At 38.2% G+C, this 15,111-nt stretch overlaps 1 protein-coding gene across 3 annotated transcripts in view; it reads right to left on the bottom strand.

Moving 5' to 3' along the window:
- Nucleotides 1–15,111, bottom strand: part of SLC44A1 (solute carrier family 44 member 1) — a 219,827-nt gene that overhangs the window by 68,566 nt on the left and 136,150 nt on the right. For all 3 annotated transcript variants that reach the window (XM_065946994.1, XM_065946996.1, XM_065946995.1), the window contains exons 8-12: nucleotides 13,484–13,623; nucleotides 12,198–12,384; nucleotides 10,751–10,916; nucleotides 8,995–9,151; nucleotides 8,190–8,273 (exon numbers count right to left, since the gene is read on the bottom strand). In XM_065946994.1, the coding sequence (XP_065803066.1) occupies nucleotides 8,190–8,273; nucleotides 8,995–9,151; nucleotides 10,751–10,916; nucleotides 12,198–12,384; nucleotides 13,484–13,623 (734 nt within the window). The remainder of the gene's footprint in view (nucleotides 1–8,189; nucleotides 8,274–8,994; nucleotides 9,152–10,750; nucleotides 10,917–12,197; nucleotides 12,385–13,483; nucleotides 13,624–15,111) is intronic.

The raw sequence follows: 15,111 nt of genomic DNA, 5'->3' as shown, positions 1-15,111 counted from the left end.
TCAGAAGCAACATGAAAGATGATCACCATCCAGAAATCTTTTCAAAAGGATGCCTATTAGCCCAAGTGGTCTCTGGTGTGTGTACTTTTGTGTGAAAGGTTATAGTGAAAAAGTACTGGTCCCCAGGCCTGCCTGGCCATATGTCCCAGAGCACAGGTTCTATACTTTCACACCTTCTTTTTTTTCCTTCATTTAAGGACCTAGAAATTCTCTTAAAGTTTAAAATCTTAACATAATAACCCACTTAATAGGGCAAGCTAGATAGCAATGGTAGGAAAAGGGGACCAGATAAGTACAACTCTACATGTGAATCAGTTCTGTTCAGTTCAATTCAGTCGCTCAGTCGTGTCTGACTCTTTGCAACCCCATGAATCGCAGCAAGCCAGGCCTCCCTGTCCATCACCAACTCCCGGAGTTTACTCAAACTCATGTCCATCAAGTCGGTGATGCCATCCAGCCATCTCATCCTCTGTCGTCTCCTCCTCCAACCCTCAATCTTTCCCAGCATCAGGGTCTTTTCCAATGAGTCAGCTCTTCGCATCAGGTGGCCAAAATATTGGAGTTTCAGCTTCAATATCAGTCCTTGCAATGAACACCCAGGACTGATCTCCTTTAGGATGGACTGGTTGGATCTCCTTGCAGGCCAAGGGACTCGCAAGAGTCTTCTCCAACACCACAGTTCAAAAGCATCAATTCTTCAGTGCTCAGCTTTCTTTATAGTCCAACTCTCATATCCATACATGACCACTGGAAAAATCATAGCCTTGACTAGACGGACATTTGCTGACAAAGTAATGTCTCTATTTTTTAACATGCCATCTAGGTTAGAGGGAAAGGTAATCAAAATGATCCCTTTTGCGTTTTGAGTGAGGGATGAAGCAGCACAAAGTCTAATCTATACCATATATTTCACTCAGTTTGGTTCTAAACACTCCAACTTTTTAAGGGACATAATTAAAAATATGTTGTAAATCTTAATTTAAATAGGCTGCCTAAAAACTACCACTTGTCTCAGTTTAAAACAGGAAAGTTTCAGCAGAAGGCTGCTTTCAGCAATTTATAGCAGAAAGCTTGAATATTCTCTATAACAATTACTTTTCTTTAAATTGTACAAAAGCATGTATACATTTGACCCTTGAACAACACAGGGGTCAGGGTGCCAACTCTTTCACACAGTTGTCAATTCCCTCTCCTTCTACACCTCTTAGTCTAAAGGATTCACGCCAGGGTTCTTAAGAAATTCTGAGTCCTTTGTGGCTAATAAGTGTTCTCTGAACTTTCTGCCAACCACTTAAGACTAACTTTATAGTCTCTATTATCTATGGTTCCTGCAACCATGGATTCAATCCACAGCGGACTGTGTTGTACTAGAGTATGCAGTATTTATTTTTAAAAATTCCTATATAAGTGGACCCCCATAACTTTTTTATCATAAGTTGATTTTACTACATTCACATATTAAACAGTACACCCACTGGTGGCCAATACCATATATTAATGACCAAAACAAGATTAAAAGGGGGTAGCACCCCACACCCTCAAAAAAGCCCTGCCCCTTCCCTGGACTAATGCACATGCCTCCCCATCCCCATCATTTGCTGCACTCCTCTTCCCTTTAGATTAAATCCCTCTTGCCAGGGTGAGAAGTTCATCTCTGATGGACCCACACAATCTAAAGCTGTTGTTCAAGGATCAACTGTAGGAAGCAGTGTGTAGTCATGGCATGATCCAGGCAAACTTAGATTTGAAACTTCCTCCACCTCTAGATCATGTGATCTGCTACAAGTATCAGACTCAATGTTTTCACGTATAAAAGAGAGGAAATGCACCTTCCTTACAGAGTTGGAGAAAGCAATAATATATATAAAGTGCTTAGTGTACTATCAGGGATTTAAGTGGGTGCTCAAAAATAACTCCCACTCATACTATGTAGAGAAAAGCTTTATAATCTTAAGGGTTTATCAGCTGGAGAACAGATACCCTCCAATGTTAAATATACTATCTTCAAGTAATGTCCAAGTAAACCAAGACCTGAGTAATTCAATGCCCCAAAGAAATAGATTCTAGTTGGAAAAATCTTTCTACTTAAAGCGAATTTTATATTGTTCCATTAGATGTACAATTACTTTCCTGTCACATCAAGATAAGCACCTGCAGAAACAAAAAGCGGTTCACAGTTCACTCTGTTTATCAGCAAAACTCTTAGCATCTATGCTATATATATTTAATGGCCTATTTTTAAAAATCTAAAGCTCTTTTTATTTAAATTGAAGTATAGTTGATTTACAATGCTGTGTTAGTTTCAGATGTACAGCAAAGTGATTCATATATGTGTGTGTGTGTATATATGTGTGTACATATATGTGTGTGTATGTATATATTTATATATATATATTCTTTTATATATATATATATATATTCTTTTTCAGATTCTTTTCCCTTTTAGGTTATTACAAAATATCAAGTATAGTTCTCTGTGCTATACAATAGGTCCTTGTTGTTTACATATTTTATATACTGTAGTGTGTATATGTTAATCCCAAACTTTCAATTTCTCTCTCTCCCTCTCTCCCCTTTGGTAACCATGTTTGTTTTCCATGTCTGTGGGTCTATTTCTGATTTGTATATAAGTTCATTTGTATCATTTAAATATTTACTTACATTTGCTTAAGATTCTACATATAAACAATATTATATATTTGCCTTCCTCCATCTGGCTTACTTTACTTATCATGACGATCTCTACATCCATCCATGTTGCTTCAAATGGCATTATTTCATAAAAGTTGAGAAATGTTCCACTGTGTGTATGTGTATATATATATGCAAACACACCACATCTTCTTTATCCATTCATAAAGCTCTTTTTTGAAGCCAGCTGTATTTTCCACTGTTTGGCACAAAGTTGGGGACTACGGAATTTCATATCATGCTGCAAATGAGTCTGGTCTACCCTACTTCCATGTCAACACTCCTCTCTGTTATCCTCTGTATTCTCTATAGCAGTGGCAACCAACTGGTGGCCTGCAGACAACTGATGCTATGTGGCCCAAAGGCCATACAATGTTTGCTCTGGCTCACTCAGAGTTATTCTTTTTTTTATTAGTTGTAAACATTTGAATAGCAAGAGATAAAATGCAAACGTCCAGAATTCTGGCTTCTCTTAGAAAACTGAAGAGTTAGAAACTGTCTGTAAATTCTCACATGGCAAAGGTGTATGAGAGCTAGGTGGTGACAGCCTTCTTTGTAAGGAACACGAGCTCTGCAGCTGACCACTCTCCGCTGCTCCCTATCGCTCTGGACCCTGGCTGATGCACTCAGTCACATGAAGGATGTAATGAACCTCAAGTGGCCCTGCAGGGGTTTATGTTGTCCGGTTCTACTCAAGGCTTTTAACCTCAAGTTGCAAGTTTTCTTTTTTAAAAAAATGTATCTATTTATCTTGGCTGTATCGGGTCTTAGCTGCAGCGTACAGGATCTCTGCTGTGTCACACCGACGTTTCATTGTATGCAGAGTCTCTAGTTGTGGTGCATAGGATTAGCTGCTCTGTCTTAATCCCCTGGGATCCAACCCACCTCCTCTGCACTGCAAAGTAGATTCTTAATTACTGGGCCAACTGGGAGATATCTCAGGTTGCATGTTGGCATATAGGAGGAAAATGATGTAAAGTGACATTAACTGACTCATTGTTGACCATTTCCAAAGAGTACTACAAAAAACCAAACTCTGAATGGGAGACTCTACGTGTGAAATGTGAGCCACAGTGCCCGGCACATGACAAATGGTCAGCAAATGACACCTGGCATTGTAATTAGTATTATTACTTCATTGCACTCTATTGAACACTCTAAAGATAACCTTAGAGAATAGACAGGTGATTATGCAAGAAGTTTTTGAAAAATAAGAATGCAAGAGAGTTGCCTCACAGGACACTTGAGATATATAATGAAGCTATAATAAATATTCCTGTACTATACGCATATAACATATAATACTGCACATCAACTATATTTCAATAAAAAATTAAAAACAAAGAAACAAAAAAAAACTCAAACCAAACCAAGCAAAAACTCAGTACTGGTAGAAGAATAAACAAATCAATGGTATAGAAAAAAGTCCAAAGACAGACTCAAGTACAATATATAAGAATTTAATACATGATTAAATTGACATTTCACCACAGAAGAAAGGATAGATTAATCACTAATTGGTCCTGGGACACCTGATTGAATCCCAGATAAGTTTTTTTCAAAAAAGGGAAACCTCTAAAGGACTACAAGAAAAAAAAGGTAGAATAATTATTTGATATTCAAGTAGGGAAAACCTTTCTAAGTAGAAAAGCCAAAAGAGAAACCATGAAGGAAAGAAACTATGAAGGAAAAGTTAAACAGACTTGACAAGAGAAAATAAAAATTGCTGTACATTATAAAAATATAAAAGAAATTAACTGTGGGTATTATTACAGAATAAGATTCTCCACTCACTGAAGACTCACTGTTGTCTAAGCCCGTGCTCAGAGCGCTGTAGACTCTTTTCATAGTCGTGGTAACAGGCATTGTAAACACTATTGTTAGCCCTACTTTACATATGAGGTTCAGAGCTTATCAGACACTAATTGAAGTAAAATACTGCAAACTTTTTCTCAAAGCTACTATTAAGTATATGAATGGGAGTGTTAAGCAGTTAGTCAGACACAAGTGGGCCCCTGCTCCATCCTGGATGGGGCCATCCTTCCCTCCCTGACCTGGACACTGGTGATCAGAACATGTCCAGAGATCCTCCCTTTATTGTGGTCAAGAGAGTTAAATTTCCAGACTTAGCAGGCCCAAATAAGATGAAACCTTCCATCACATGTTGGCGCAGGCACACCAAGCCCTAAAACCCTAAAAGGTGACACAGTATAAACTGGGGTTCATTCTTCTGTATTTGTAATAAACTAGTATTGCAGTATTTGTTCCGGTCCCCACCCGCGCCCCGACCCCACACGGGTTTTGCTTGGGTGCTTGTGGGTAAGTGCCTGGACACAAGAAGAAAAGTTATATAACCTAAAACTGACAATCAATGTGTCAAATGATGCAGGACACAAGGAGGGACTTGCCACTACTTTGAAAAACCAACCCTATCCCAGCTGGAAGGCTGTTTCTAGTTTCCACACAGCCCACTCTCCTTTTCTCTCCTGGGAGTGTACTTTCACTTTGTTTAAGAAAACTTCTGCTGCTTAAAAGTGTTCTATGTCTTTTGATTGAATTCTTTCCTTTGAGAGGTCAAGCAGTGAGTTGTCATTTTGCTGGTAACAAAAGTGTTATGTTAGACAGTGAGATCATGGGTGATATTTTTTTCTTGTTTTGGTTTTCCAAACTCTTCAGTATTTTATATTACATTTACTGTCAGAGAAGAGACACATTATAGAACTCCCTTTTGAATTCTTTGTCACAGCTGTTATCTTAAGAGTAAGACACAGGGAGTTCTTTATAAATAAATAAAATGGGGTAGGGAGAGAGTGATAACAACACTTACTAGGTGTCTACCAAAAGCTAGACACTTTAAGAGTTGATTTATCTGCATTATATTTCATCCTAACCTAAAGTCTATGAGGACAAGTATATTTTTTCCACTTACTGAAGAAGGAAACTAAGACTCAGAGGTTTCACTGAGCTTGCTAGGGAAGGAAACACATCTTCAACATCTGGGCTCTTTCTACTGTGGCTTCACACCTCTAGCCGAGCACTAAGCTTATACCTGCCGACTGCGTGTGATAGTATTAAAGTGTCTCTTCTTACACTAGCAGATCATACTTATACCCTGCTTTCTCAAATTTTAGAAAAGTCTCTGGAGCTCACTGATTCAGTACCACCATGATCCCCATCATGTTAAGTACTTCAAACAGATGGGTGCCCATCCTGCTCTGAAACATTTCACAGGAACAAGGGTTAAAAAATTCCACTGGCAACTGGTACTTATGCTTAAAATTAATCTGTCATGGCAAGAAGTATTCTAGTATTTTTAATATGCTGACCTCATCTCAACATTTCTATGAAAACAAGAGACATGACGCTCCAATGGTAACCAGTCTCCACAATGGAATACTTCATATTCCAAGTATGAGTTTAGAATCACTCTCCCTAAACCTTCACTCCCATAATTGATTAGCTACTATGTCAATGCTTTCCTTGAATCTTCAAGCATCATGCCTACCTCTTGAAGATGCAAAATGGACAAAACTTGTGCAAGAAACACCAACTTGTAGTTTGGATATACATCACAGGACTATTAGGACTAAATTGCTGACTACTGTTTAGCTTGGAATGAGCTGAAAACTTTATATATGTTTTCACTGGTTTCCATCTTGATATCATGTGATTTGTTTCCTTCCTTCAGCACTTCTCCTTTTTGAGATCCTTACAGTTTTATATCATTCTATTAATCTTTTTTAGTCCAAATATTTGGTGATTAATCATTCATTCAAAAAACATATAAAGACCACCTATTGTATACTAGGCACTATGGAAGTCTCTGCAGAAACAAAAATAAGATCCTGTCTTTAAGGAGCCAAAAGTCTAAAAGAGGAGATGAAGTAAACAGACAACTCCTATACAGTGTTCCTAGTGTTTTCACAGAGGTATGAACTGATATTGTGCAATGTCAAAGGAGGAGTTGGGGTAATGAGGGAAAGTTTCTTGGGGGTGGTGCTCAGGAAGAATCATTAAAGACCAATAGGAGCTAGTCAGACATTGGAAGGAAGTTATTTTCTGCACATTTTGGAAACTGTGAGAGCAAAAGGTGCCTATGGGAACCGAAAACAGACAGCTGAGGTTAGCACATCTCTCTGAATATAAGCTATTTCGTGATGGATACAAAATGTAATGATGATTATCGTTACCGCATCCATCAACTTTTTTGATGACGATGACTTGCTCCAAAACCAAATTTTAAAAAACATACTTTTGCAGAATGTTGTGGCTGTTGCTAATTATTTTAATAATGACCTTCCAAATACTTTACATCCAAAGAAGAGTATTATGAACCACAGGAATGTATTTTGCTAATGAAATGTGCAATCTACTTCTTCACATTAATCATAGAACTCCAATAAAGCAGACTCCAGGCATGCTCAACACCATCCCCACAGGACTCCTCCTGACTACATGTGAGTGAACGGACAGTGCTATGCTACTCTTCAATCACTTAAAGGTTAATGGTGAGAAAGTCCATTTTTATCTTTGGTCTATTAGATAAGGGCATCAGTACATTAGAATTGATTTTTAGGGGCTGGAGAAAAGTGGTTAAGAAAAACAACTCAAGATGAAAAGAGTGCTTCACAGTGAGAGTTCTACATGCTCAGATACAGAAAGACAGAGGACCACGCCACTCCCCTGTGAACTGTGTTACTCCGGAGGTATCAATCCCTCCATTTGACCCTAGAAATAGCACTTTCTTTGCTAGTATTTTCCAGGCCAGTACCACAGTCCTCAGCAGCTGGATAAAGCAAAAACAAAAAAACCCCATGGCATACTAGCATGTTAATTTTGAACAATAGTAGACAGTTGCAAAAAAGGAGTAAGCGTCACAACAACATTTCACTAAAGCTTTCAAACAACATTAAATGAATTAAAGAACAATGGCTAGGGTAGACAGATTCTCAGGGAAAATCAAAGATAAAAGGTTGGAATTAAGGGATAAAAGATAAATGATTTTCCTGAAAGATGCGCTATAAGGAAATTTATCCATGTATTACAATTAATTCCACTCAATCGTGTCCGACTCTGTGACCCCATGGACTATACAGTCCACAGAATTCTCCAGGCCAGAATACTGGAGTGGGTAGCCATTCCCTTCTCCAGGGGATCTTCCTAAACCAGGGTTCAAACCCAGGTCTCCCACATTGCAGGCGGATTCTTTACCAGCTGAGCCACCAGAGAAGCCCAAGAATACTGGAGTGGGTAGCCTATCCCTTCTCTAGGGAATCTTCCCGACCCAGGAATTGAACTAGGGTCTCCTGCAATAATAAGCTTTGAGAAGAATATATATTATGTTTAAAAGTAAGAATATGATTAAAATAGTTATACTTGATCAAAGCACCATGAGAAAAAAATTTTTTTCAATTAAACTCAAAAACTTTATCTTGAAAGAAGAAACAGTGAACCTATCTTTGAAAGTGAGTGTTAGATGTATTTTTAAAATCTTTTACCTGATTTAAATAATTTAGGCACTTTTCAAGACACCAAAGGCAACAAATGCAAGATTTCAGCACACATCGAGCACAAGCATTTTCCTGGAAAGAATGAATAATGAAAATAATTAAAGACCAAAGAATCAAACTATACCATGTAGAATATTATAAAGTTTAGAAAAGTAAAAATTAAGAAAAGTCACAACCTATGCTTCAAAGCTGCCACACTCACCCTTTTTTCCCTCAAAATGTAATGGCTGAATTATTTCTATTATTTATTTATTTATTTATGTTTAATTATTTTTAATCAGTTCAATCCAACATTTACTTAGTACCTATTGCATATAAGATAAAGTATATAAGACCAACAAGGAACTTAAAAGCATTAAACATAACAAAGGTTAGAGTCAGAATGATACAGATCCTAGTGCCATGAGAATGGAGGAGAGAGAGAAGATGCCACTTGGGAGATTAGAGGACTCAGGGGAGGTTTCTAGGAAGAGGGGGCATTTGAGCTAAGCTATGCAGAAATGCATGCTGTTTCTGCAGCTAAGGACAGGAAGGAGGGTTCCAAGGAGGAAAGTGTGAATTCACACAGAGGAACAGAAGCACAGGCTATTTGGGGAAACCTGTGATTAGATAAATTTTGCCAGAGCATACGGAGTACAAGAGTGGGAGATAAGGGGACCGAATTAGATTCCACTTGGCAAGGACATGGAAGAAAACATTCACACTTGGACTTAATATCATTGGGAATTTTGCTACGTGCAGAACTGAGATCTGGAATGTGCCCACAGAAAGTCCAGAAAAGATTTTTCTTTACCTTTCCTTTGAGCTGACTGTGAATGTACATAAGGATCATTCGTGGAATTTTGACTAACGTGATAATGAAAGAACCTTTTGCCACAGTACCAAGGTGATAACGAATAAGGCGATTCACTGATGCCAGAATCGGTGTAAATGGCAAATTCCTTTTATCCCTGTTTAAAAAATGACCAAAAAGACAATTAAAGGCTTGACCAGGATAGAAACATAGAAAGGATTTAGTTCAAAAAAGAGTGAAAAATTAGTTCATTTTCCTTATTCTAGTTCTATAACAAAATATCAAGGTAACTACAAGTGCTTCAGATGTATCATGTAAAATTAATGCTTCATTTCTTTATGGTAGTTTCATGGGGTTCTTATGCTCTAAGACTTTAAGTTAAATAAAATTGCTTTGAAAGCTCTTACTAGTAAATAGTTATGGCAGTAATTATACAATCTGACAATGGAATGTAGAAAGATGTTAGACCTGGCACCTCGTTTTAATGGAAAACTATCAGGCCTACTGTAGTGTATAGTTAGCTCTGAAACTAGGAAAGAAAGTCACAACACCTTTTCTGATCCATACAAATTAAAGTCTTGTTAACCTTTGCTAGATCCTTATATAAGCAAAAATACTGGGTTGACCAAAAAGTTCACTCATGTTTTTCCATACCATCTTATGTGAAAAAACCCAAAAGAACTTCTTGACCAACTCAATACATAAGACACTAACTACTAAAGATATATTTTTCTGATAAATGTAATTTAAGTGTAGCAGGACCTGCTATTCTAATTAATTTTTAAGAAAGTTACAGTAAAGAATAAAGAATAAAATAATAACCTCACATTTTCCTACCTCACAGAAATATCAACTACACATTTTGTCATATTGACTTCCACTTACTTCTTAAAGAAATTAAACTCTTACCAGCCTCAGTTCCATTTCCTTCAGGCATAATCACTTGGATTATCTTAATTTTTTTTCTTGCTTTCTTTTTTTTAATTGATGTACAATCAACCTACAATACTATGTTAGTTCTGCGTATACAACATAGTGATTCAATATTTGTACACATTACAACCGATCAGCACAATAAGTCTAGTTGTCATCTGTCACCATACAAAATGCTCACAATATTATCACCCATAGTCCCCACGTTAGACTTTTCATCCCCATCATCATTCATTTTTTTTTGTAACTGGAAGTTTGTACCTTTTAATCTCCTTCACCTATTTCACTCACAGCCTCGACCCCTCCTCTGGCAATCACCTGATTTTTCTCTGTATCTATGAGGCTTCCCTGATAGCTCAGTTGGTAAAGAATCCGCCTGCAATGCAGGAGACCCTGGTTCGATTCCTGGGTCAGGAAGATCTGCTGGAGAAGGGATAGGCTACCCACTCCAGTATTCTTGCACTTCCCATGTGGCTCAGCTGGTAAAGAATCCACCTGCAATGCAGGAGACCTGGGTTCAATCCCTGGGTTGGGATGATCCCCTGGAGAAGGGAAAGGCTACCCACTCCAGTATTCTGGCCTGGAGAATTCCATGAACTGCATAGTCCGTGAGGTCGCAAAGAGACACAACTGAGCGACTTTCATTTAAGTCTATTTCACATGAGTCTATTTGTTATGCTTATTTGTTTTGTTTTTTAGATTCCACATGTAAGTGAAATCATACAGGTATCTGACAGTCTCTGCTTGACTTATTTCACTTAGCATAATACCCTCTGGGTCCATCCATGTTGTTACAACTTTTCTGACAAGTATAAATTCTCACCTAGTAAAATAGTAGGTCACCACAGCTCCTGCCACAGTCATCTGCTGACAGGCTAAAATAAATTCACTGATCCAAATCAGGCCCACCACATGGTACCACCACATGTACTGCAGAGGCCCTGAAATTTTGAACTCCACAAAGCCTTGTTCATTCAGAACAGCACTACCTAGGAAAATATCAAAGGAGGAAAGAAGAAGCACATAAAGTATAAACCAAAAAACATGGCTATTAAATCTAGGAGATTAAGCTAATTTCCAACAATATATCCCTACCCCCAAACCACTGGCATTATGATCACAGCGTTATTTCATTAAGGGACAAAAATAATTATCACTTCAAAAGTTGTATAGCAGAACACTAAAATCAAGCATTTTGTTTTCCTCAAAGGCAACATATATAGCTTTTAAAAGTTGCTCTGTTTGAATATAATTCTTACCACATTATCAGTTATTTAGTTTAGGCATGAATTTTCCAATACTTCAGTTTTCTTAAAGAGCTATTACTTGTCCAATAATTACAGATATAAAATTAGCAAAATATAAAAATTAATATTATTTTCAATTGGTGATGTGTTGAATGACCAGAGAAGTTACATATACGCTTATTATCCTTATACCACTCTTCACAATTAATTCCATTTAGACATACATAACTTTTGATATTAAGTATGGCTACAAGTAAGACCGAGCATCTAACTATGAACTCTATCACCACTAGCTCTATATAGGTTCAGGTCATTTCCAAACTAGAAAATCCTAAGGAGGCAGGTTGATCTCTGGCTATCACTGGAGTTTGAGGCAACTCCAGAGAAGCACTGCATTCATTAGTTCATCTCAGAATGAATCTAAATGTCTAAGTCAGTACAGGAGCTTACTTCAAATCCACAACCATCTCAAACCTGGATATGATTTCAGGTCCTACCTGATTTAGACTCACTTTGCTCGGAAGATCATGAATGGGGACTGTGTTATTTTTTTAAAAAAACTTTCCATTTTATATTGGGTTTGGCAGATTAACAATGTTGTGATAGTTCCAGGTAAAGAGTGAAAAGACTCATCCATCTGTACCCATGCATCCGTTCCCCCCAAACTCTCCTCCCCTCCAGGCTGTCACATATAACATATCCCTGTGCTATACAGTAGGTCCTTGTTGGTTCTCCATTTTAAATATAGCAGTGTGCACATGTCCATCCCAAACTCCCAAACCATCCCTTCCCCACATTCTTACCCCTGGCAACCATTAGTTCATTCTCTAAGTCTGTTTCTGCTAAGTAAGTTCATCTGTAAAAAGGTAATGTGTTATTGAAGAGCCATAACCTCTGTTATTTCTGACGGCTATCAGACCTTAGTCCATAAGAGTCTTAAGAATTATATCTCTCTGATGTTTTAAAATATTTTAATGCAAATCAGTTTCATCGCTAAAAGAAAGCAGTAACATGTCTTCTTACCAGCTGTGCCAAGAAAGAGAAGTGTCATGATCCAGTACACCCAAAATAGAACAAGAGCAAAGAAAGTCCAGAAGGGCTGGAAGACTAGCAGCGGCAAGTGAATGAAGACCTTGCCGGCCACGTGGAACAAGGCAATGGTGAGAGCGACCCGCTTGCGCATCACCAGCATGACCAGGAACAAGATAACCTGCGTGGGGAAAATGGACGGGGAGGTTTTAGCTGCTGTTTCAAGTGGTACAAACGGAAACAATGGTGGGAAATTTTTACCACCATTCTTAATTCCACTTATCATTTTGCATTATTTACTGAAAATGTCCTTTAAAGCTAAACATAAAAGAACTTCTAAATTATTAATACATCCTAGAATGCTACTTTTCCTTTTTCCACTCATTACAAATCAAAACATGTTGCTTGTCATCAGGATGAGACTCATAAAATTCTGAAAACTGGGGAGGAGACGACATGCTATGATCACAAAAGCACAGATATTTGTACATCCTCTCCCTTATTGGATCATGAGCACCTTACGAGCAGGGTTCACGTCAAATTTATTCACTCCCCACTCTGCCCTGGCACTTGGCACAGAGAAATGTACTTAAAAGATGATTAATACGTATTTGCACAATGATAGCAAACAAAAATCTCTTGGTACCAATGGTTTTATAGTGGCTTTATTTTTAGTTTCCAATGCTCAATGAAAACTTGGAATTGCTCCAAGAAGTAAACTCAGATTTTTTTGCCCCGTTTTTACAGATAGGAGAGGGAGATAAATCAAAAATACAAATACAGATTATTGAACCACAAGTTTATTAATAATTTTACTGTAATTAGTATAATAATTATACTGGTGAAGCTCACCTCTATTTTTGGAATAATGTTGTTAAAAGTTTAAAAGGAAAAAAATGGGAAAATAGTGAAAACAGAATGACATGAGATGGCTTATTTCTTAATATACTTTTCTATAATAAAGAGAACTGTTTTTTAAAAATAATCACATTATTTCATGACAGTAAGATACATGTCCTTACTAGAAAATGATAATTAATATTCTAGCTGAAAATTCCCTCTCAAAGAGCAGACAGTACAGAACAAAATGTCGCATCAAATAGCACCCATCAATTAGGGAAGCCTCTGAAGATTTCTGAGGAGGTCATGCCCTATGGGACAGAGATTTAACCTAATAGTGATCAAGGGTAGGCTTGCAATAGCTAGGGGTAAGTTTTTGCTTCATTAATGGTCTATAAATAAAACATAAACCTGAAAGATACACCGAGGCCTGTACTCACCGTGAACACTGTTGCTGAAATGGCATAGATGAGGAGTGCCCGAAGATTGGCCTCAGCTATCTGAGGCTGCTCAGGAATAATCGTTTCTTTGGGAGACTTTCTTTGCTTTGCATACAGCCACCAGAGTACACCTGTGCCACCTGGAGACAGGAAACAATTTTGCAATAAGTAGCGAAAGAAAATGTGTAACATAAATCCTCAATTTTCTAGACCCTTCCTATACATCACCACGGACTATTACAGCAACAATCCATTTGGCTGGGAGGTGTGTGGCTGTCATTTTTTGCCAGCAAAGGGGAACTCCAATGACTCCACTATCATTTTCCACCTTACACACTTACAAATCTTTAACTGAATCAAATGAACCTCCTTTAACTCTATTATCAGTTCTGAAGCTGAGAGAGAGCCCAGCAAGGACAGATACCCCTGAGAGGCGCTGGTCACCGAAGACAGCCTCAGCACCTGTTTAAGTTAGGGAGTGTGTGGAAAGCAAGTAAACAGCATAGAAATCAGCAATGAAGGGACTTCCCCAGTGATCCAGTGGTTAAGATTCCACACTTCTAAGGCAAGGAGTATGGGTTAGATCCCCGGTTGGGCAACTAAGATCCCACATGTCATGCAGTTTTGTGACCAAAAAAAAAAAAAAAAGAAAAGAACTAAAGTTAAAAAAAAAAACAACAAACCAGCAATGAAGCTGAGGAAAGCAAAGATCTTCTCTGTTGTACAATAACCCCAGTGCCTAGTGATGACACACTCACACAGTTGATAAAATATTCATACTATGAGTAAATGAAGATCAAATGAGTAGTTTCTACCATAGGTAGGAACGAAGGAAATCTTCGACAGTTTGAGAGCAGTGGGTACTAGAAATGGGACTTTTTATCTCTATCACTTGTTCAGAGATTCTAGATTGAAGAGGGAGGCATAACTGCCTCCCAATAAGAGAGCTGCATCAGACACCTTCATTCAGTTCATTTGGTCTATTTTGAGTGCCCACAGCATCTACTGTTCCAGGGGGTAAGCCCTGTGTGCATGCACACTCAGTCATGTCTGGCTCTTTTGTGACTCCATAGGCTGTAGCCCGCCAGGCTCCTCTGTCCATGGGATTTCCCAGGCAAGAGTACTGGAGTGGGTTGCCATTTCCTTCTCCAGGGGATCTTCCCGACCCAGGGATTGAACCCATGTCTCTGGTGTCTCCTGCATTGGCGGGTGGACTCTTTACCAGCTTTGCCACCTGGAAAAGCACCCAGGAGTTGAGGACAGAGGACAGAGCAGTAAAAAACCAAGCACCCAACATCACCTCTCCTGGAGCTTATATAGTTTTGGGGAAACAGAAAAAGAAACAACCAAAAACACAGTATATTAAACCTAAGAAAAAAGCTACTTAGTAAGAGGGATAGAAGTGTTAGTGTTGGGAAAGCAGTACAATTTTATACATGATGGGTAACTAAGCCCTCTCTGGGGTGAGATGATATTTGAGCAAAAGAATCAAAGACAGGGAGAAAACACATCTATGAAACTAAGGAAAGAGTGGCCCAGGCAAAAATGAATAGCAAGTTCTAAGATGCTGAGATGGGGCCATGCAATAGCAGGTGAGAAAGGAAGAGGCCATTACAGCCACAATGAGC

The sequence above is a fragment of the Muntiacus reevesi genome, chromosome 10 (assembly GCF_963930625.1).
Source record: "Muntiacus reevesi chromosome 10, mMunRee1.1, whole genome shotgun sequence".
In the NCBI taxonomy this organism is placed as follows: domain Eukaryota; kingdom Metazoa; phylum Chordata; class Mammalia; order Artiodactyla; family Cervidae; genus Muntiacus; species Muntiacus reevesi.
Note: the sequence above shows the minus strand (reverse complement) of the source record. Positions and strands in the feature narration are given on the sequence as shown.